Below are 22,193 nucleotides of genomic sequence, written 5' to 3' on the forward strand. Positions count from 1 at the left end.
GCTCGCCCTGCATCTCTCTCAGGGCATAATGGGGTGACCTTGAACGGACACGCTGCGAGCTCGGGGCGGACAGGATAAAACCCAAAGCCAGCTTTCTACAGCGCAGTGGGTTACAAATCGGTGGATCAGCAGCTCCTCTGCTAACAGCAGCAGTTTGGAACCTGAGACCTAGGAAGCATCTCCCTTTTCCACTAGAAAAGCACTTGCCCATCACACAAAGGGAGGTTGCGAGTCGCCAGGCTGAGGCTGGGGAGGGGCTGCGGCACTGCCGAGCTCACCAGGGTCCAACAGCAATCCCTCGCTGCCGTAAATCTTGCAATCTCTATACAATCAATAACGAGTCTGGCAATCACCTTGTAAACCTTGCGGAAGGAAGATTCGCTTCTCAGGGCTTTATTTGGGCATTCCGAATTCTGCCAGAGCAGGGGAAGCCCACCTGTATGAGCATCCCCGTGTCCTCACTTGCCACCACCAGTCCGTCACCCCTTGGCAGCCATCGCCCTCTCCCAGCACCCGGCCCCGCTGCGGTTGGGGGAAGAGAGAATAAAAATAAAAAAAAAAAAAAAAAAAAAAAAAGCTTCCTGCCACCCCGCGCTTTCGAAGATCCGAAGCAGGCGGCGTCCCCGCTCGCCGCGGAGGTGCGAACCCCGCCGCCCAGCTCGCTGCAGGCAGGTGTCAAATCCGGAGCCCCGGCGCGCGGAGCCGCTGCAGGCAGGCTCTGGAGAGCAGGCGCGTCGCGGGAACAGGACTGCTTGAAATCTGAAAGCGGGGAGGTTTCATCACTTTTTTTTTTGGAGGGGGGGGGTGGTGTTTGGTTTGTTTTGCGATTTGAGTTTTTCCTGGAAGATGTTCACGTGGCTTCACGCTTGCTGCGGGACAAAGGCGTGGGATGGGGCAGGCACGGGGGATGACGCACCTCCGGAGGGGCTCGACGTCCGGGGAGCCAGCTCCTGAGCAAAGCACCGTGCTCGGAGTCAGACCATCCGGATGCAAAGCGGCACCACGGCACCTCCATCCTCCTCCGGTGCCCCAAGGAGCCAAGCGGCAAAGGGACCGCATCAAATTTGGGATGAGGGGGGAAGCAGCTGGAGAAACGGATGCTCAGAGTCACGTCCGAGCCCAGGCAGGGCTGGGTCTAAGCACAGGAAAGAAGCAGGGCTGCTGCCTTAGCCGAGCTTTTGTCCCAGCTGTTTATTGCTCCCAAGCCAGGGCTGAAACAGTTTTAAGCAGCATGAATGAAACTGCAACGCAGCGGGTTTCACGGGGATGCTGCCTCGGTCATCAGAGTTTCACAGGAAAGCGAAAGAAAAAATCAGCATGCGGCTCAAAAAGGTGAAGGAAAAGAAAAAGCAGGCAGGCAGCATCTCGGGCCTCCCCTGCGAACCTGGAGATGTCGGCCTGTCTGCCCTGAGGAATTCAGCGCTCGACACCTCTTGGTGACCTCGGTGGCCAAGGGGAGCCCGGCCGTCCCGCTTCGGCGGCGGCGAGGCCAGCGGCGCCTCTTCAGCGAGCTCGCACAAAGCCCTGGCTGCGAATCGGTTCCTTCGCTCCTCGCCCTGAGCCTCATCCTACAAGGGCCGTGTCCCAAAGGCCCCTCCTGAAAGCCGAATGACTTGTGTGACAGCGGCCAGGGCTTCCCCCCCGCTCCTCTTTCTGCCGGTTTTTCCGCAGCCGGCGCAGCGCTCCTGCCCGCGGGCTGCCGGCGCCTGCCTCGCCGTGGGTGGGGACGCGTGCCCCGGCCAGGGGTGGAAGCTGCTCTTGCTTCAGCGCTCTGCCTCCCAAAAGGAACTTAACTGTTTCTTCTATTTGCCCTGAAGGAAGGGTGGTTTCGGCGGGGGTTTATCCCAACCTGTAACACCATCATGACCTGCCTCCAATTACAAATCGCGGCGGTTACGCAGAGGATCACTTAGCGGCACCATTAGTAGTTTCTGCAGCAGAGGCGAGACAGACCGGGGCAGCGTCCTCTACAGAGGACTTTCCTTCGTGGGTTTTTCTGCCGCTGGGATGTATTCCCTTTGTTCCCTCAGGCTCTGCTCAGCTACACATTTCTATTGCTGCCCTATAAATTTGCAGGACAAAGAATTCGCTTCCTTTATTCAGGGTTCTGTAAGTTCTTCGCGGGCCTTCATTTAAGCCTCTCAACAAGCCTGAGAAGCAATTCTGTAGTCTTGGCAGTTTCCTTCTGCCTTACAGATAAGCTCACTAAGACTGGTGTCTGCTCCGCGTGCTATCAAGCGTAAGTTCTGGATCTAAAAATGCCACGTTACCCGCTTTCTGCTGAACTACCAGAGCTCGCACTCCGCAGCATACGCCGCACGCCTTCTTGCCCGCTCTCCGGGGCCCGGAGAAGCCAGACGATACCCATCAATGTTTCTGGAGCAGCTCAAACCAGACTTGTAAAAGATGAACGCTCTTATCAAGGACATATGGTGTTTTGACCTAGTATGAGGAGCCTTACTGTCGGACTTTCTGCATTCTGTCATGGACTAGGAGTAAAGATAAGCCATTCCAACTGCACAAGATATCCACAGCAGAGCCCCAAAGACCAGTTGGAACTGGCAGAACACACACTTCTCTGTAAGCAGGAGAAACAACGTTCACTAGAAGCGTCATGGAAACCAAGAGGCATCTCTTCTGCTGCCTCCAGTAAGCTTAATGTAAGCTCCTCTGGTGGGTGGATAGCTTTCACCATGCTGAGAACATGAGCAAACAATGCAGGTCACGCCACAAAGACTTCACCACCAAAACGCAAAGTTCACGACCACAGTACCAGTACAGTCCTTTGCGTGAGCCACAGGCTCTGCTCACACGAGGATCCTTCTGCCTTGGTCCCCAGAAGCTCCGAATTCCCGGATCTCTGTCAGTGAAAGAGCCAAAAATGCGAAAGTTCATAGGTTTTTATTTGTGTGGAATAGATAAGGAAAGCAAACATACCCTGATAACCCCTTCCCTCGTGCACAGCAGTCTGAAGGTTGCCCCCATAGGCAGGATGCACATTCTGTACCAAGGCCTTAAATTTGACTGGGTCTAGTTAAAAATAAACTCTCTGGGTCAGCAGCACTCTGCTACAGCGGCATGTTCAACAGTCCCAGTTTGCTCCCATTCCCCTCTCATTCCCAAGGAAAGGCTGGACTGGGGGAGCCCTGGCTGCTCTGGCCCATGGGGTCACAGGATTTCCCAATTTTTTCATGCCAGTCAGTTAATTTTCAAGCCGAAAAGGATCATCACAGACAAAGTTTGTCTTCACTCCCTTGGGCAACACCCACCCTGGCTTTCCACAAGGGCCCAGTGTTCATTTCCTGACTGGAGCGCCCAGAGGGGTAGGTGTCATTTTGGTTCACAGTTGACGTCTTCATCCCTATCCAGTCAACAGATACAAAAGGGCAAAGGCTAGTTTGGGGACTAGATAGCTTCTTTCAGTCATTTTTTTTCCCCATCTCTGATAAAAACCACAGGCAGAGACAATGATTTAGCAATAATGTTAGGTGCAAACACCCCCCAGAGCAGCTACAAGAGGCAGTTCTTCGGGGGCAGAATTGAAAGCTCTCTTTTATCGAGTTCCCAGAGGGGAAATGCTTTTTGGTCAGTGACTCCTGCTGGCAAGGTAAAGCCAGCACGGCTACGGACCAGGCTTTGGAGAGCAGGGATGTGCCCATGCCGACATGCTGGAAGGGGCTGGCATTATCCCCATCACCAGGGCTTGCACAGCACTCTCCTCTCTAGCAGCTCCTGGGGGAACCACTGGACCTGAAATACGTCGGCAGTTCCTCCCGCGGCCTCCTCAGAGAGGAGTGCATGTGAAATACTGGGGGTTGAGCGGCCTAGCGGAACGTTGCTCCCTCTCTGCGAGATACCGCAGAGTTTTCCCACACTAAAGCAGCATGTTCTTGGCTTTGGTTTCTGCAAGTCAGCAGTGATGTACCACATTTCAGTTTGGCACCAGCTGGAAGACAACCGTTTCACTCCTTCGGTTGAAGAGCTTGCTCTAGGTATGCATGCCATCTCGACTCGGCTTCCTGTTGGTTTTATCTTCAAACCATCAGGGAGGCACACAAACACAATTCACATGCCAAACCATCAGCTCTGCGTTGGCAAGTCCCGTTCCTCAAGGATCCTTCTCACGCTCTCCACAATGGTCCACACTTCTGCCATGGCACCTCGACCTGCAGCGTGAGAGCAAAACCACACGGTGAAACCCAGGTCCCACAGAGACAGCACGAGGCACGTGCTTCCCCTGTCCCACCACCTCTCTTCTCCACACACTGCAAAGCTCGCCAAGTATCCCCAAATATTTCCTCATGACTTGCCCAACAGAAAGAAACCGTGGAGGCCAGAGGATCTGCTCAGTCCACCGCGTTCTGCAGGGGCTTTGGGACACAGTTGAATGCCATCAGGGGAGGAGAGCGAGAGGAGTATTCATGCTAACTTAGTTTGGCTCGTAACTCCGAAGTCTAAGGAGGAGCACAAGCTCCTCAGTCAATGGAGAGAGACAGGAAACCTCAGAAGGCAGCTCATATGACCTTAATAAGTACCTCATGTTCTGAATCATCTCCAGAGGTGTCTGCATCTAACCCTTGATCGCACAGGGAGTTACTACCTTACCTCACACCGCCCTGGGGACAAGCGTGCAAAAGTGCCCCCAAATCGTCTGTGGGTAGCAAAACACCCCACTTCACCTCCTTCCTCCAGCATAAACATTGTGTGTGTTCAATATCTTTTTGAAACGGCCTTTGCCTATAAAACAGACTTGCTGAATTCATACCATTCCCATGACTCTGCAGTCAGACCCACATTAGAGAAAGCTGTCCTGGATTTGCACCAGCTTGAATCTTGGGAGTAATTCTTGGAGAAGACCGAGTCCTGGACAGAACAAATTGTAAAAGCTTTTCCTTTTGGACTGGCTAGTCGCCAGATGAACATCTAATCTACACTGTGCTGTTGCTTCCCTCTGAAATACTTTTTAAACTTAGGTTCAGAATTTTAAGGCCAGAGATCATTAAATCATCTTGTCCAATCTCATGTACTGAACTCAGCACTCAGTCCATTCACTCCTGTAATTTGCTTGGGGCTGAGGAAAGATACTTCTCCCACCAGCACTTGTTTCCTTTGTAAGATTGAAAAAATGGAGTCTGTATTGATCTTTTGTCCTGCTGGCTAATTGATCTAATAATTTGAAACACATGCCTTACTGGTCATCAGAAATTCATTCTGAGAGGTTTTGTTTTCCTCCTTTTTTCTGGTCTGCTTCCACAGCTGGGTTAGTGAGTGCACGGATGAACAGCTAAACCAGCAGCCTCCAAAGAACAGAAACAACCTGAGAGCAGGCAAGAGACAGAGGGGAAGGGGAAAAGCCGTCCCAACCAGCAGGGAGAGGTGCCTGAATCTGCCCGGACCCTCAGTTTTCCACTACAGATGAGCCACATGAGCCTCATCTGGGACAGAAGTGTAATGGGATATAACTGAGGCTTTGTGATGAAGAACGATACTTTTGGAAGGTCAAGAAAATTGGGTTTCTCTGCAAAGTAAGACTCATTCTCCACTACGACTTTTTCAAACCTGTAAATCTCAGGCAGTCTGAAGCATCCTGTGGGCAAGCTGCAGGCAGATTTGGGGCATTCTAACCTCAAGGAGGAAAGCTGCAGCTGGCAGGTCCTGCTAAGCAAGAGAAATTCCCTACCTGCCTCTGCACCGCTTGGCAGAGCTACACCCACCCTTCAAGAAGATTTCCAAGGCCTTTGTCCTCCACCACCCACTTCCTCAACATCTTCGGCAATTCACAGCTGGATTTTTACATTTAGCAGAGCAAAATCTTGCTTAGCAGCCTGTCTTACAGCACGGCTCATGCCTACAGGTAGAATCTTCCAGTATGTCAGGCTCTAGAAATCCAGCCAAGGCTGATGAAGATACTAGCAGTTTGGAAATGTTTTCGCAAAGTCAAATTGCCGCAGGCCCATGTGTAGCACAGCACCTCTCAAAGCTCCCTTTATATCACGGCACATGGATATCATCAAGGTCAAAAGCTGGTAGCTTACATTTAACTATCCAATCAAGGAAGCATTTTAACTGTCGACTCCATTTAATTGTTATTTTAACTCTCTTTTTGCTGGACTCTATGTCTAAAAACACCCGTTTACTAAGAAAGAAAAATTAATCAGGTAAAGCTTGTAATGCAGAAACTCGGTGGCAGTCAGGATCTGGCCCATTTCAGGTGAGACCAGCCACGAGATGAAGATAAACCTCTTTTACAGCAAAACCACAACGTCAACAGACAAAACTGGTGCAAACCGAATCTCTTTTCTTCTGCACCAGATGTGTGAGCTTTGCTACCTGCTGCCTGGGTGAGAGCTGGGCAAACGCCTTCGTGGATGAAACCCGCAAAACCAAAATTAGTGCGGAAGAAAAGGCCTTGGAGTGAAAGGCCTGGAAAAAAGAGGGGAAGAGAGGAAAAAGTCAGTGCTGGAGACTGTCTTGGGTCTTCAGAGACCTGGAATCCATTACTGCTGTGCTGGTTTTGGCTGGGATAGAGTTAATTTTCTTCACAGGATCTAGTATGGGGCTGTGTTTTGGATTTGTGCTGAAAACAGTTATGATAATACAGGGATGTTTTAGTTCTTGCTGAGCAGTGCTTACAGAGTCAAGGCCTCTTCTGCTTCTCACCCCACCCGCAAGGAGGCTGGGGGGGCACGAGGAGCTGGGAGGGGACACGGCCGGGACAGCTGACCCCAACTGCCCAAAGGGATGTCCTGGACCATATGTGTCATGCTCAGCAGTAAAACTAGAGGGAAAGTTGGCGGAGTGGCTGCTGCTCTGGGACTGGCCGGGCATCAGTCACTTGGTGGTGAGCAAACGTTTTCATTTGCATCGCTTGTCTGTCTTGGGGTTTATTTCTCTCTCTTTGTTGTTTTCCTTTTCATTACTATTTATTATTATTTTGTTTAACTTCAGTTATTAAACTGTCTCTATCTCACAAGTTTTCCCACTTTTACCCTTCCAATTTTCCTTGAATCCCGCTGAGGGGGGGAGTGAGTGAGCAGCTGTGTGGTGCTTAGTTGCCGGCTGGGGTTAAACCACGACAACTGCTTTGCCATAATTTTCCTACATACCGCCAGGAAAATCCTGGCGTTTGCCAACAGGAAAATCTTGTTGTGAATTGACTCACAAGCACAAGCGGAGTCGAGTCAGGCGCAGCGACTAGTGCCCCAGCTGTCCGTACCATACCTCTCCTACAAGCTCCTTCAGGAGTTTTCTTCTCACCGTAGAGACAGCTGAGCTGAGTGTGAGGCAGCTCCCGAATGACTGATGGTGGGGTGAGGTAACTCCCGATCAGGGCTGGTTTATTTTGCCATTCTGAGCTACAAACCACAGCAATTCACATGTTGCTTCTCATGTGGCTCACACCCCCCCGGTCACAAGGGCGGCAACCCCCAGGAAAGGGGCAGGGCAGAGTGGCAGGAGGTGGAAATCATGTTTGCCATCCAACCCCTAATCCATTTGTGCTGGTGAGTCAACCCGCACGGCCCTTGTGCATCTCAGATCCCCATCTGTGAAACAGGGACGACAACAGCAGGGCTCTGCCTCAGGTGCATGAACCTGCAAGAAGAAGCGCATGACCCATCAGGAGGCACTCAGCTGCTTGCGACAGGAACAGAGATCCTAGATATGGACTGAAAAAGATGAAGGGAGAAAATAAAGGACCAAGAAGCTATGCCAGATGGTCTTTCCACTTCTGCCAGACCGTCTGCGCAGAATGACCTCTTTTGGGCGTTTTCCCTTAACGTTATTACAAGTATGTCAGAAATTTGATGTAATCAGGTCTAAAATCCCAGCGGAAGCATAATTGTCCAGGATATTTCAATTGATGCTTGAGTTACTTGACTACACTTACCTAACTGTAAATATTTCTTAGTCTTCAGCTCCAAAAAAACACTCTGTAGAAGCACTGCACCTACCTAAGAGTTCAGAAGCTAAGCCAGCCCTAGAATTTAACCATGAAGAACATTTTAACATCCTGTCTTCGCTACAGACTGTTCATTGAACTCTCGGACAAAGCGGTTAAAATCTTGCTAGCGTTGGGGTTGTTAAACAGAACTATGAGCATACTACTGCACAGGTAATCGCGAATTTGCTATTAGGGCTGGAACTGGGTGACATTTTACAGACAATTTGCCTAAGAAAATGTTGATAAAAAAGCTAATCCATTCATCCAAATTTCCTGTATAAAAACCCTTCTCAAAAACTCCCAGAAGTCAAAATACCTCCATTTAAAGCAGCTCCTGAAATACCAATGAGATCATTTTAGTAGCATTTCTTAGCACTGCAAGTGAAGTCTGTTGAAACTAAGCGTGATGACTTGCCCTACCCCCCTCTTTCACTGCACAGATAAGTCTGATGTCAAAACCCCAAACCAAAGCGCGATTAGGAAGCTGAAAAGTAACCCAGGCAACAAACAACAAATGTTAAATGCACGTCCAGCTACACCCTCAGCCACGTCTGCAAAGCGCTCGTTCTCACTGTCTGCTCTCAGGGATAAGATATTATCCCTATATTAGAGATGAAGAACTGAGGCATGATGGAAACAGCCCAGTCACAATAGAGGGCAAGGTCAGGACACCCAAATCCCAGGCTGATAAGACTCGCCGCAAAGCCTTCCTTCTCTTTGATCTGCTCTCTTCTTGAATGAGTATTTCTTTTAAATATCAGGCCTATCTAACGGCTCATTTGAAAGACTGGCTTGGATGGTCTCTTAAGACTATTTAAAAATTAATGAACAAGAATAATAGATATCAGCTAGCACAGGGCAAAGCTTCAGTTTGTTTGTATAAACCCTGGCAGTGAGCACCTGCTCCCTGCAGTTCAACATCTTGAAGGTCACACGGAAAAAGAATGCACGTCCCTTCATGGTAAGAGCAGCACTCGTGCAGGAAAAGAGTCAGAAGACATGCAAAAGGACTGACCTTCATCTCCACACACTAGTTTCTTCACCACACAGGGGATCTCTGTGTAGCCAAAGCCTTTCAGCTGCTCCACCTGCTGAGCTGTGATGGGGTGTTCCCACATGGCCGTGTTCATAGCTGGGCAGAAGAGCAGAGGTTTGCTCAGATCCCAAGCACGGATGACACAAGTCTGCAAGAGAAGCCAAGAGGTTCAGCTCTGGGACGGGCTGTCTTTCCTCATTCCTTCTCATCACTTCGCTGCACAGAAGCGCTTTCCCAGCCTGGGTGTCATTAGAGGGCCAAAAGCCTCAATCTGTCAGTGCAGCTGAACTAGCACACTGGCAGATGCACAGGGCTGATACTAATCTGTAGGACATTCCAGCAAATCTCATCTCTGACGGGCAACAAAGATGAGGGAGGCTACAAAGAGGATAGATCCCATCCTACTCCAGCTCGGGGCCAAGCAAGCAGCCCAATCACTGGAGCAAACCACACTGGAACACGATGTGTGCAGACTGCCAGCCCGTGTGGGAGACCAAGAGAAGCTGAGGGGTGGCCACAGATCGTATCAGCTATAAAGAAATCCCCAGGCAACACTTCAGATAAGCCAGCTGTAGAGCTAAACGCAAAAAGTTGGCAAGTGAGTCTTTTTAAAATGATATGCCAACTGGATCCGTAACTCCTCACAAGGGAAGCGCTGCTGCTTCCAGGATACAAACAGAGGATAACAGGAACACATCTGGGCTGTTGCAGAAGATGCTGGCAGATTACAAACCATCTAGCAGCTCCTGTGTGCTACCGGAAATCATAGCTGACTCCTTAGTAATACAGAACTTCCAGATAACCTGGTATTACCTCATCCCCTTTAAAAGATAAATGCTCGTTGCTCTTAATGCAATGCCCATCGGTTTCTCTAGGCGTAGCAGCATTTAAATCACACCAAGGGAGCTTCCCAGGCAGCAACAGTCCCTGGTGCGGGGTCTCTGCTCAGATCACAGAGTACTTACAAGAACCCTGCCCATCGTTTTTTATGCCCTGTGATTTGAACCCTTCCCAGCACAGGGAAGTCTGCTAGAATCTGTTCTAACTTGCCAACCAGCGCTCGGTTTCCTTTGCTGGAGCTACCTCTTCTCTCTACCAGGCTCTCTGAAAAGACTGCCAGGAGTTTCTGAAGCCACGCATCCCTAACGTCCTCCCTGAGATCTCCCCTCTGCTACCACCTCCACATCTACAGTACACAGGGGACCCAAAAGGACAAGATGTTGCTTGCCCCACTCACAGCTCCTTCTGGCTTCTCTCAGATCTCCGGTGATCTATTCATACAAAGGAGGGCTGTTGCTCTGGGTGTATTTTGTACATTTATATGCACTTCCTCTTACCTGAACAACTAAGTTGGTCATGCAGGGCTCCCCGACCAGATCTGACACACCATTCCTATTTCTAGCCTCCTTGCATTACTGCAGGGTGATGCTCCACAGCAACATTTGCAGATCTGCAGCTTCCTGGCAGATCTTTTGGGTGGTTAATGCTTATGACTTCTCCTAATGAAGACCTAATGCTTCAACACAAAGCATTCAGCCCCGCTGAAGGTCCCCAACACTCAACAGAGAAGCATGCTCTCTTTTAATACACTTTCTGAGCAGCCTTTGAGCCAGAGCACTTTTAACACCAGAAAAACGAGCCTGAACAAGCAATATCCCCTGTAGCTGAAACTGGAAGGTAAGTGTGAGCACTTTTGAATTTCTCTGCTATGCAGTTAGGTGAGGGAGGAGGCGAGGTAGCAGGAAGTAAACAATTTTATCTGATCTCACAGGTGTCTTTCCAGATCGCATTTAAAAAATGCAGAGAGGAACTCAAAAGTGAGTGCAAGTGTGTATGTGCACACGTGTGTGTGTACATGCATGACAGAGAGAGGGTGGAGGCAGAAAGAGAGAAATCCCACCTGCTAGAAAAAGCAGGAAAGGCACAAAGCAGGGACTGGGAAAGAATGGGAGAGACTGACAGAGCCAAGGCGTGGAAACGGATGTAAGGTCAGGGACGGAAAGAAGAACTGTTTGAAAAGGAATAGGGGAACCATACCGGAGGAAGAGAGAGAGAAGCATATGAAGAGGGAGCAGAACATGCAAATCTCACTGTTCTCGATGCCGCAGAAGCACAAGAGTTTCCATGAAAGAAAGGTCAGACAGTCTAACGCTGGGAGGTGAGAGAAGTCTCAGGCAGAGCTCCGGTTACTCACCAGCAGGTTGTCACAGATGCCATTCGCGAGCTTTGCCAGTGTGTTTGCATCAAGAGGTGCCACCAACATAACGTCAGCCCACCGCCTGAGCTCGATGTGCAGGACGGGGTCCGAACGGCCCTTCCACAGCTGTGGATGAGACAAGACACAGACCACTGAACCCTCACAATGAACGCTGTGGACAACGGACACTTTAACAATCCCACATTAGTAACCACCATGTAAACTTAAGGGGAAAGAATTGCTCTCACACCAAGCAAGATCCAACAGCGTGAGGAGCCAAGGACTGCAGCCACAGCGCTCACTTTTCTGATTTCCCCCCCTCCTCCAGTGTTGCAGCAACGTTTAAGAAGCACACTTAACGGACGGCACCGATGTGCTCGGTGCTCTACAAATGGGTATCCTTTCCCCACAAAGACAATTCACACGTCCAACAACCACGGATTTCAACTCACAGGAAAGAGCTTTCCTCATCCACTTCCCATTCACGTCACCCCTCAGCTTCAGAATTGTTCGTAAGAGCTCCCTCAACACGGAGCATATTTGAGCAGAGAAAAGAGCTCCACCCCATCAGCCAGATGAAGCCAGGAAGGACCAAACCAGGGGTCACATTTACTGAGGAACCCGTGCCATTTATAAGCTTCACATTTCTTTGAAGTGAAGCTGTCTGCTGGCTTTTAATGAGGTGTAGACCCTTAACTGCACAAGTCACTTTCAATTAGGATGCACTCCCCTACACACTCACAGCAGCAAAGTAAACCCTTGTAAATACAGTAGGGAACAGTCCTGTTGGCTTTCTCCAGGATAGATGAGGTTTAGCCAACTGGGCACCTTCCTCCTCTCCTGGCTCTTAAGCGAATATTTCCATTTTCACTAAAGCTCTAAGTTGCTCAAGAGAGTCCTGGCCTTTTCTTAAGAGCACAGTTAACTGGGAAAGTGTCAAGAGAAGCAGCAAACAGCATCAGGTGCTTAATCCCCAGAGGACACACACAACCACAGGCCAGCAAGAGGTGCATCAGGGCCACAAACTGTTCCTTCTCTGAGTCACTGGAAACCACAACAAAAAGACAGCATCCGGAAAGCTGGTGCTTCCTGACACCTTTCCCAGCTCCTCCACTCACTTCTATTTTTAATAGAAGCACTGGAAATTGTAGTTTTATTTTCAGAGTAAAACATCTCACAAACAGATGCTGAGCAGGCTTATTTCCCACCCTTCTGTCAGAACAGCATGTTATAAGGGCTCTATTCCTGCTTTCCAGTGTGCCAGCAGACATCAAATCCTGATCTGCAACTCTTCTGTCACCCTACCGAGTGTTCCTCTGAAATAACTGCTCGAGCTGTAGCACCCTGGGACCCAGCAGATTACCACCAACCTCCCAGGCCAGCTAGAAAGCTTCCTGGCCATTGCCAAGAGCATGCCTCTCCACGTAAAAGTGATGCTCACGTGTGAGTGCCTTGGCAAGAGTACTGGTAACGAGTACATCACCTCGTACTCAGATCGGCACTGCAAAGTAGGGATAAGATGTATAGAAAAACAGATGTTGATGTTTATAAAATGAACCTCTTCATACTCAGGGACTCTGAAAGCGTGTCAGCAAGACTGAAGACAAAAAGCCATTTGACAGGGTCTAGAGCTGTTCACACCCTGACAACTGAGCTATCCCCCACTGGAATGGCTCTTCTATGTGCATGCAGGAGCACAACGCGGACACCTCTGAGATGAACACTCCTTCCACCAGAACCTCTCTAACTTCCACCCGCCTATCGCACTGGTGCACGACGCCTCCAGGGACTGGCCTTCCTCTGCACCGCGACACCAAGGTGGCCATACCAGCACGAGGTTACCCAGTCAGACACCAGGCTGAGTTTTAAAGCAGTGTGGGTAGTTTTGTGAATGTCAGCGATGCCTGTAAATTCAGAATACGTAGTGTTAAGGAGAATTAAGCTGTTGCCTTCATGACAAGTATGACTCATGACAAGCACCAAACACCCTCACCGCACCTCTGCAGTGGCTTTCTTGACATTTCCTGATACTCCTCTCAGAGCTGCAGATAGTGGCTGAGCCCAGGGTGGCGAGAAACCACTTCTACCCTCACTGCCTGCTGCAAGTCTCCGAGGGTGGCACAAAATCCTCCAGTACAGTTAGGCCAGCTTTTCTTTTCTTCCTCATTTACAGCATGGTTGGAACCACGTTCTTTGAAAGCCACATTCCAAAGCATACATTACTAGAACAAAGAAGCGAGTCTTGGCCCAGGATTAAAAAAATGAGTAAATGTGGTCTCTTGCAAAGAAACTTAGAGGAACACTTCTACTTGCTGTTCAGCACTTGAACAACGAAGTGAATGTCCCAGGGATTCTGCTTTTTTTCTGAAGCATGACCCACTCACTGGCTTTCTGGAAGCAGAAGGCACGAGTGCATGACAAAACTACTTGAATTACAAAACTTGTGGCTAGTAGGGACACAACAGAAGCCCTTGCAGGCTCCAAAGGAAGAACGACTCACCTGCCACTCATCTTCATCGCTGTAGAGCGTCACAGGAATCTCCTGGGCATTGTAGAAATGCTTTGCTCTCTCCGTAGTGACAACCTTCACCTCGAGCTAATCAGAAAAGGAAGACCGCTGGTTAGACTTGCGGACGATCCTGTAAACCTGGGTAGAGGAAGAGATTTTGAAAGCTATGTGGATTCTCAGAGGACCTTCCCCTATTCACGGTCGAAAGGCCAGGCCACCACAGGTATTCACGGGAGCCAAAGACTCATTTCATGCCACCCTAAAACAGGCAGGTGATTAGTCACCACCTGCCAAACGTGTTCACATGGCCAGTTCACAGCGGGGACAGCAGAGAGGACAGAGCAGGTCACAATGAGATGCAGCTCTGCACAGAACTTCAAAGAGACAGTAAGAAGCAGCAAACCAGAGTTCTGTGAAAGGTGCCCTTTAATCTCAAAATATGCCTGCCAAAAGGAGTAGGAGAGCATCTTGCCTCAGTGGATTCCCTTAACCACAGCACAGAGGACTGCCGAGGGGTGACATGCCTACAGGGCACTTTGCAGGATCACACTTCCCACACTCGGAGCCAAGAGGAAGCTCTGTGCCAAGAGAAAGCACAGTGCTGAGTGATCAAAAGAACTGCTGAGGGACAAGTAGGTTGGCTGGGGCTCAGCACCACCAGTGCAAAGCAAGCCCACTTCTGCTGCACAAGGCTTCACAAGAAAGAGTGGCTTTGGAAGAAAGAGTACCATTTCTTGGTTGAATGGACCACACTGTGCACCTCTTTCTCTCTCAGTGATCTCCTGGTGCTAAAGGTGAGGAGGTAGCTACAGACTATTGGACACTACTTTTTAAAACTGTGTTACTCAGGCTTGCTCCAGCCAGGGGTAATAATACCAGAAGCAAGTCGGAGTTGTGCCTTCCACCTATCCTTCCTATCAAAGTAAGATGTTGGAAAGAGGAAAACCCCTGTGTAGGTATGTTCATAGCATAGTGCAGCCAAAGCAGTAAAGCAGTGGCTTCCACAGAGGAAAAAGAGATGGGGTGAAAGCATACAAAGGTTCTCTCCAAAATCTTAGATGAACGTGCCTGCCTGTTCAAAGCCAGCGAAACCTGCAGTTATATGGTATACACTGGGGAAACACTATCATGTCCCTTAGGTGGTTATTTGACATGCACACCCACGAGGTGCTAAGGTGCCCTACAACATGAGATCCTTTAATTTCCTCCTGCAGAAATCTGAACAAGTGGAAAAGGTTTGTTGTTTGGTTTTTTTTTTTTTTTTTCCCTGGTTTCCACATGTTGCATGACCTGCTCAAAGCTGTAGCTCTGACAAATGTTGCAAACAGCTGCCTGCCACATGCAGTGACCCAGAGGTGCTCTGCACGCACCGGGGTCAGCCTCAAAGCAGAGCCAGTGTCGGAGCAGCTCTGCGCGCGCTGATCACCTGTGCAAGACATGCAACTCTACTCCCAGCAGCAATTCCTCCCGAGAATGCACCTTAAAACCAGCCAACAGACCTGGAGGGAGCACTCCAGAAAGACTGGTAATGTGGAAGATGCCACCAATCACAGTAAAAAATAACTCTTTTCCGTGTTATTGGCCACTTTCAACCACTGTCTGATCCTTCAAGCAGTTCACACTGCAACCCACTGCGTGGTTCTATTAGCGCAACAGAGACGGGGAAAAACCAGCCTCACCAACTCCTTCCCGCTATAAAACTGTGGCCTGAGGTACAAAACTGATGACACTCGGTCTGCACACTCTTGCTAAAACAGACTGCGCTAAAACAGACGGCTGAAAACCTCCAACCTCCAAGAAGCTATCTGCAACAGCAGCGGTCGAAGTGACAAAACATGTTAACCTATCTCCCCAGCACTATCTGTTCAACTGGGAATGGAGCAGTGTTCATTATCTGCACCCTACATGACTAGAATAACAGCTGGGAGCAGTGGAAAATCCCAGCCTTTGCATATCATGGTCTTTGGTAATTCTTCCTGTTTCCTGAAGAAAAAGTAATGGGAAAATATAGCTGCACGTAACACCAGTATTTGGTACTATATGTTTGGTTCTTTGCCTCTTCTAAATATCTGCTCTTTTTCAAGTGACCCTAACTTGGAATCACAGCTGCACTTCTAGAGCTTTTGAGTGTAAAAATGGTATTCGCAGCAATCAACTGTATTGTTTTCATATTAACCTCACCTGACAGGAAGCTATTTGGAGCCAAGCAGCAACACCCACAGAGGTGCTAACTCTGCTATGCTATGGGCTTCAGTGAGGTGTTAACCTCGCAGTCTGCAGGATACTAGGTATGTGGTGATTTTAAAGAGCAACGTGCAGTTTAACGGGGCATGTCTGCTCTCTGAAACGGTACCAGTAGGCCAGGTCTGCACTAAGTTTTCAGCAGTAACGTTTGTTAGTGCTATTTTTATTATACAGTTAGCCATAACAGTATAAGGATTTTTAGGTGATACAACCTGATCTACCACATGGCATAGTTTGTCACTTGCTACTTCAATTGCATCATTATTCAAAATTTTCTAGACCCCTCTAAGGCTAAAGGACACAGGAAAAAAAAAAATCCCCAAAAGACACTCTGCTTTTTTCTAAAAGATAGTTCCATAACCATCTCCAGTCTTTGGAAAAATACACATTTCTTCAAAGCATAAGCCCAGGAATAGGGCATAGCTGGCTATCGAGTACTGCATGCAACCCACTACAAGCTAGAGCATACCAGAGGGGTGTTCAAGGACTCCAAGTGGTGGCGACTCCACCGTTCCCCAAGAAAGTTGCTCTATTAGTTAAATATTCTCCCCTAATTAAGGTTTTCTGCTGCGGTGGGCTCCTGGTTCCCTTGTTCTGAGCAAGTCCTTCAAGTCCCTCCAGCTGCGTTGGAAAGAGATCAGTGTTCTCAGGATCACTTTAGCCTACATAGTTTTTTCTTTCTATTTACCTGGCACACCCTCTGCTTGCCTGTGGATATCTGTCTGCTTAAACAGTAAAGGCAGTCTAGCCACACTCAGAAACTCCTTCACTGGAGATGGTTTAGACTAGTTAGAGATCTTTTACTTGGACCACTTAAGCCAGCTCTCCAGAATAAACTTTGCTGCAAAACCGCTCTCCTCTGTTCACACAATATTGCTGGTCTCTGCTAGAAGATTCTCCTATCACAGCCATTTCTGCTTGGGGTAACGGTGCGTCTATGATTTTTTTTTTCTTCATAACTTTCTCAGTTTTGACAGCAAAATCCTTACAGGCAGACTGAGATTTGGTAACAACTGCTGCAGAAGAGAATGAGTACCTCCTCTGTTAAAGGGCACCTACAAGCTGACACAGAGGCTACCTGACAGAAGCACAATGAAACGACACGACGTGATTTAAACCTAGCAGTCCAGATGGCATCCCGTAGCTTCAAGAGCAATACATTTCACCCACAGAAAAGTCTGTCGTTGCCTTTCTTTATGACTAACCAATATCCTGCCAATATGATTTTGGTCATCATGTTCCTGCCAGGCCATTCAAAATTTGTAGGAATCGGTCTGAGACAACATGTGTGAGTAGCACAACCACGAGAGTTACCCACAGTGTCCTGACGAGACACGATGTGCTGTCTCCCCACAACACCAGGTGTAATAACCTGAAAGGCGTAAGCTGATGCCATCTAAATTTCCTAGATCTTCAAAGAGGTTAAACAAAAGGCAGTAAGATGGAGTCATATCCATTATCACCCTCAAGGAGTTGTTAAAGTTTAATGAGTGCAAAATCACACTGCCAAGTTGTTCACCAAGGATCATTTTAGCCAAAACATCAATTTTAACAAACTACTCCAGTTTCAAGCCTCTGACCACATCTCCTTTGGTATCAAAACCTTCCTCTGCTCCTGCTCTGCTTCCACAGGTGGCTTTTTAAAGTTTTTATCCATCAGTAAAGAAATTGATGCAACAAGCTTGTGCAGGACTTAACAAACTCAATGGAAAAGCTACACTGACTCAGCAAGCTTTAGATCAGGGCTTGAAATCACATCAGAAATGAGTAAATAAATATTTTTAGTTAATAAAGTACCAGAAGCTCCTGGACTTGACACTTCACTTTCAGTTTTTATGCAACTGAAGCCTAAAACCAGTGGCCACAAAGCCTGCAACGGATGTTACAGAATCTGTGGGCCTTCACAGAGAATTTAGGTCCAGGCGTCTGCAGTTTTTAATTATGAATCAAATGCTCAGAGAGAAGAACCGTGTTTGACCTAGATACCTACAGCAGATCATTTGCATTCTTCCTGTCACCTGCAAAGAAGAATGTTCCAAGCACAAAGAGCAAAGAAAAAGAGACAACAATGAAGCCAATCCAAGAGACAGAGGATTAGAAGATGCATATCCCTGGCTCTGGTCTGGTCACCCCCCTTCCTTGCTATCATTCTTCTTTTGCCCTCTTACTTCAGGCTAGGACTGCTGGCCTCACTAATCGTTTCAGGTCAAGTAATAAATTAACTGAGGCCACTCTTTGCAACCCACAACACCAGCCCAGCTGACAGAACCAGTGCCCAACAGCTCGTCACATCTTCAGTACCCTTTCCAGCTTGGATATCAGCATCAACCAGATATGTCTGAGCTACTCAGGGATTGCACCTCTTCTGACTCTGTGTTAATGTATCTACAAACTGAAGCCTCCCGAATAATCCAAAAGGATATTCATTAAGGAATCTAACCAATATATCTGGATATTTAAGTGCACCCTCGCTCCTGCCACTCTTTCATTTCACTGCTCCGAAACATTTGCTCCGTTTCTGGAGTGCTAAGGCCTGAACAATGGGCCTTGAACCAAAGTTGCCCTCTAGATGAACCTCACAACCAAGCGTTATATAATACCAGCATCCGATGATGAGCAAAATATGTCCGATCATTAGCGAAATATGTAGCTTGGATAGAATATCTCATTAGCGAGACAGGTAGCTTAGATAAAACGACGTGAAAATATATTGACTTTTCCTAGTTTAGAACGATGCTGTCAAGGACGAGTACACAAACTCCCGTGGTTTCTCCCTGAGCCCTGGCCAAGCTTGGGGAGGAATCCCAGAGGAGGATGAAAACAGATGTTCCCGCACATGAAGAATTATGTAAACTTGTTTGTCTGGCAATATAAAAAGCTGGACCCTCTTGCAGAGACTTTGGGAGACCTCACCTACGGATGGGCACATCGTGTAGGAGTTCCCAATTGCCAGGAAAAGCTCTTCAAACCCTCACTGCAACCGGGGCTGCCCAGCGACTGCGGGTCTGGATGACGGTGATGTATTAGGGCAACTGGTGATGTATCTTTCTCATAATCACTGTGACTTGTCCGGTATAGTAATGACTGGATGCATTGCCTTATTTCTTAACTGCCTTGTTTCTTACCTATGACCTTTTTTTTTTTTTTGGTGTTACCTTGAGACAGCCAGTAAAATGAGCCTACTCTTTTCGATTGGGTGGCTGTGTTTTTGTTATTTACCCCATCTGTTGACAAAACAGTTTCTTAAAAGCTAAAGTTTTTCTATGTTTAACTTTATTCTACAGCAAAAGTTAGCACATTTCCCTCCTTGATTCTAGTCACTAGTGGCCTCTGCTGGACACCTCTGTAACTCCAGACAACAAACTAGTAAAAAAAGAAATGCACAGACACATATAGCAGCTTATATTTTCTATTTCTGTTTTTACAAGATCTGGTTTCCTTCTGTTGGTCAGACAGCAGTGTCCATCTTTGCACACTCCTCTCACCCTATGGAAAACTGCAATATCCTAATTAAAGGTTTTAAGTTCCAGAAAGCATCACCTGTGTCTGTAGCCAGATCTGATAATTTGACCGCCAAGGACATACTCCAGAAAAAAATCCCAAAGTCAGGACCCATACAATCATTTTTGAGAGAATTAAGCAAGCTGACCTGAACAACAGTACTTTCACATTCCAGAATCTAAATGTCGGCCTATGGAAATATCCAGGAATAGTTACTGCTCTTTAAGTCTGAATGTAAAGCTAACTCATAGGTGTAGAGAAGTATGAAATGACAGGAAAAAGTATTAATCGATTTTTAAAGACCAGAGGAATCCTCCCCCAACAAATTTTCAAACTAAAAGGCTCAAAGCCAGAAAGAACATTTCAACAGAAACTCTCTTCAAAAAGAGAAAGAGAGTATCACCACCTTTCTAATACTCTACCAATAGATTTACTCACCCCAGTGATTTTCAACAATTCAGCAATGAGGAGAGGTAGCTTCAGGGCAGCCACGCTTCCAGTCACTCCCACCAGGACCCGGTGTTTTTTCTGTGGCACAGATGAGCTCTTCTCTGCAGGAAACCCTGGTTCTGGTGGGGATGAGGGCTCCATGCTCCAATCAAACTCTGCAAGCACAGAAAAACCAAGACACTTGACTAACAGTGCCCCCAAGTGAGACTAGCACGGCAGGGCTCCAGCACCGACGTATTCCTGAGGGCAGGGATCTCAGCCTGGCCTATGCAGGACCCAGAGTAATTCTGCCTGAGGTTGAACCCAATCTGCAAAGCTTTCAAGCATCAGCAGACCTTTAAGCGTAGCAGTAGCCTACTCCTCCTGTTTAATTACAATTTTCTCTCGGGTGCTGGCAAGCAGAACACTAAATCCTTCACAGGCAGGCCATGAGAGTGTTGTGGTAAAGCCCACAGCCCCCAGAACAAAGAGACACTCTCACACATTGAACACAATCCAGAATTTACAGTAACTACCTTTCACAGTGACTGCTGAGAAGACACGCAACCTGCAGCTGAGGCAGCTTCCCTTCACACTCTCTGGTGAGTAATACACGCAGGAAGACACTTTAATAATTAAAATTTTGGGGCCCTGAGAAAAGCATCATCATCTTCCTTCCTATTGTATCACTACGTATTTACAGCAGCGCTGGAAATGACTCCCTGGCAGACGGGGAAGAAACCAAAACGGCGAATAAGAGGTAGAACAGTCCAGCCTACTGAGTGGAAACAGCTTCTGAGAGACGGGAAAGCCCGATCCGCTCACTCCCGCCGAGCGGAGCGATCCGCAGGCGACACGGCCAAGTGGGGAGGGAGGGAGGGCTGAGCAAGCAGCTTTAATTCGGGTCTCCTGCCCGCTCCCTCCTTCCCCGCCCCGCCGGCGGGGACTGTTCTGGTGAGGCAGAGCGACCCGCAGGGACGACTCAGCCGCCGGTTCCGTTCTGGATCCTTTGAAGGGCGATTCAGATGGCGCTTGCCCGGCAGTCGGGTGGGAGCCCGGCCCCGGCACCCAGCCCCGAGGCACACGAACACCCTTCCTGACCAACCTCCTCGCACCCACACGCTGCAGCGCAACAGCAACGACGTCTTCTTTTTCCACGCTCTGCTTGGAATGAACCCATTTAACTCAGGCCCCTGGGGTTTCTCAGCAACTTTATATACATAAAAAAAAATATAATAATCACTAGGATAAGAGCACAATTTCAGCATAAGCTTCTAGGCACTGATTAGCACGGGTAATTAGAGGTGAGAAAATCCAGCACCCACATTGGCGAGGCAATTCCGACGCTACTGCAACACTTTACGTGTTTGTCTGTATCTAATTAAAATTAAGTTGTCGCTGTCACAGCAAGGAAAACATCCACTTCCCTTATGATGACTAAATGACAATTAATTCACTGGAGCACCCGCATCTGAAAGCCTGGGGAATAAGACATAATTTTTTAATAGGCAGCTTTCAAAAAGCACTATTAGCGATAAAACAGCGCTCTCCTCCTGCCCAAACACAGCTCTAGGGAGGCAGCAAAGAAGCCATTAGAAAGCGAGCGGTTTACAGGCCTATCTGCTTGTTTTATTAGCCTTTTAACGCCGCCGTTAGCTGAAAACTGCTTCAAGAGGCCGCCGAGGCAGAGAACCGAGGAACCCTGGGGATTTCCATGCGGGATGCAAGCGAGGTGTATATACCGGTGGAGACACAGGCAAGAGAGCGGCAAACCCTTAGCTGAAGCCTCGGTGGCGGCGGGGCCCGGGACGCGGCCTTGCACCGACGGGAGTCGTGTGTCCCCCCCGCCTCCCACCCCGTTCGCCGTCGCCCGGCAACAGGGCCGCGACCCCGGAAGGCGAAGGGCACGCTGGGGCACGGCCCCGCCCCTGCCGGGCGCTGATTGGCGCGGGGTGATCGCGCATGCGCAGGAGAGGGGCCGGCCCTGAGGGGGAAGGAAGTGACATGGCGGTCGTGCTGTGCCCGGCCCTCTGTGGCCTCCAGCCCTGCCAGGCAGCCCGAGCGGGGCTCCCAGCCCTGGCGGGGCGGGGGGGGGTGTGCTTGCTCCCCCTGGCACCCCCGTAACCCGTAACACCCACTCCCGCAGCGCCGGGGAGCAAAAGCCCACGCGGGGGAGCTCCGCCAGGGCAGGCGGGTGCTTTCAGGCAACGCAGCTATCTAAGGGAGGAGTCTGGCTTATGGCGAGGCTTTAGAGGTATGGAGGGGCAATAAAAAAAAAAATCACTGCTAGGGGAAAAAAAAACAACCAACCAAGGCGTGTGGGGGGAGCAGGGTT

General features: G+C 48.8%; 1 protein-coding gene across 4 annotated transcripts; it reads right to left on the minus strand.

Annotated features, from left to right (window-relative positions):
* Positions 1-354: 354 nt before the first annotated feature.
* Positions 355-21,727, minus strand: PPCDC (phosphopantothenoylcysteine decarboxylase). 4 transcript variants are annotated; one of them, XM_032990231.2, is made up of 6 exons: positions 21,632-21,727; positions 19,868-20,034; positions 13,676-13,771; positions 11,173-11,301; positions 8,958-9,126; positions 355-4,166 (listed from the first exon to the last, which is right to left on the minus strand). In XM_032990231.2, exons 2-6 carry the CDS (start codon positions 20,018-20,020, stop codon positions 4,081-4,083), a joined length of 633 nt encoding a protein of 210 aa, XP_032846122.1. In that variant the 5' UTR covers positions 20,021-20,034; positions 21,632-21,727; the 3' UTR covers positions 355-4,080. The 4 variants fall into 4 exon arrangements, with proteins under 4 accessions (XP_032846122.1, XP_032846121.1, XP_032846124.2 ...); XM_032990230.2 differs by having other exon boundaries at positions 21,601-21,727; XM_032990233.2 differs by lacking the exon at positions 21,632-21,727 and adding an exon at positions 20,964-21,584.
* Between the last annotated feature and the right edge of the window lie 466 nt (positions 21,728-22,193).

This window comes from Tyto alba, unplaced genomic scaffold (genome assembly GCF_018691265.1).
Source record: "Tyto alba isolate M040663 unplaced genomic scaffold, T.alba_DEE_v4.0 Super-Scaffold_41, whole genome shotgun sequence".
Lineage (NCBI taxonomy): Eukaryota > Metazoa > Chordata > Aves > Strigiformes > Tytonidae > Tyto > Tyto alba.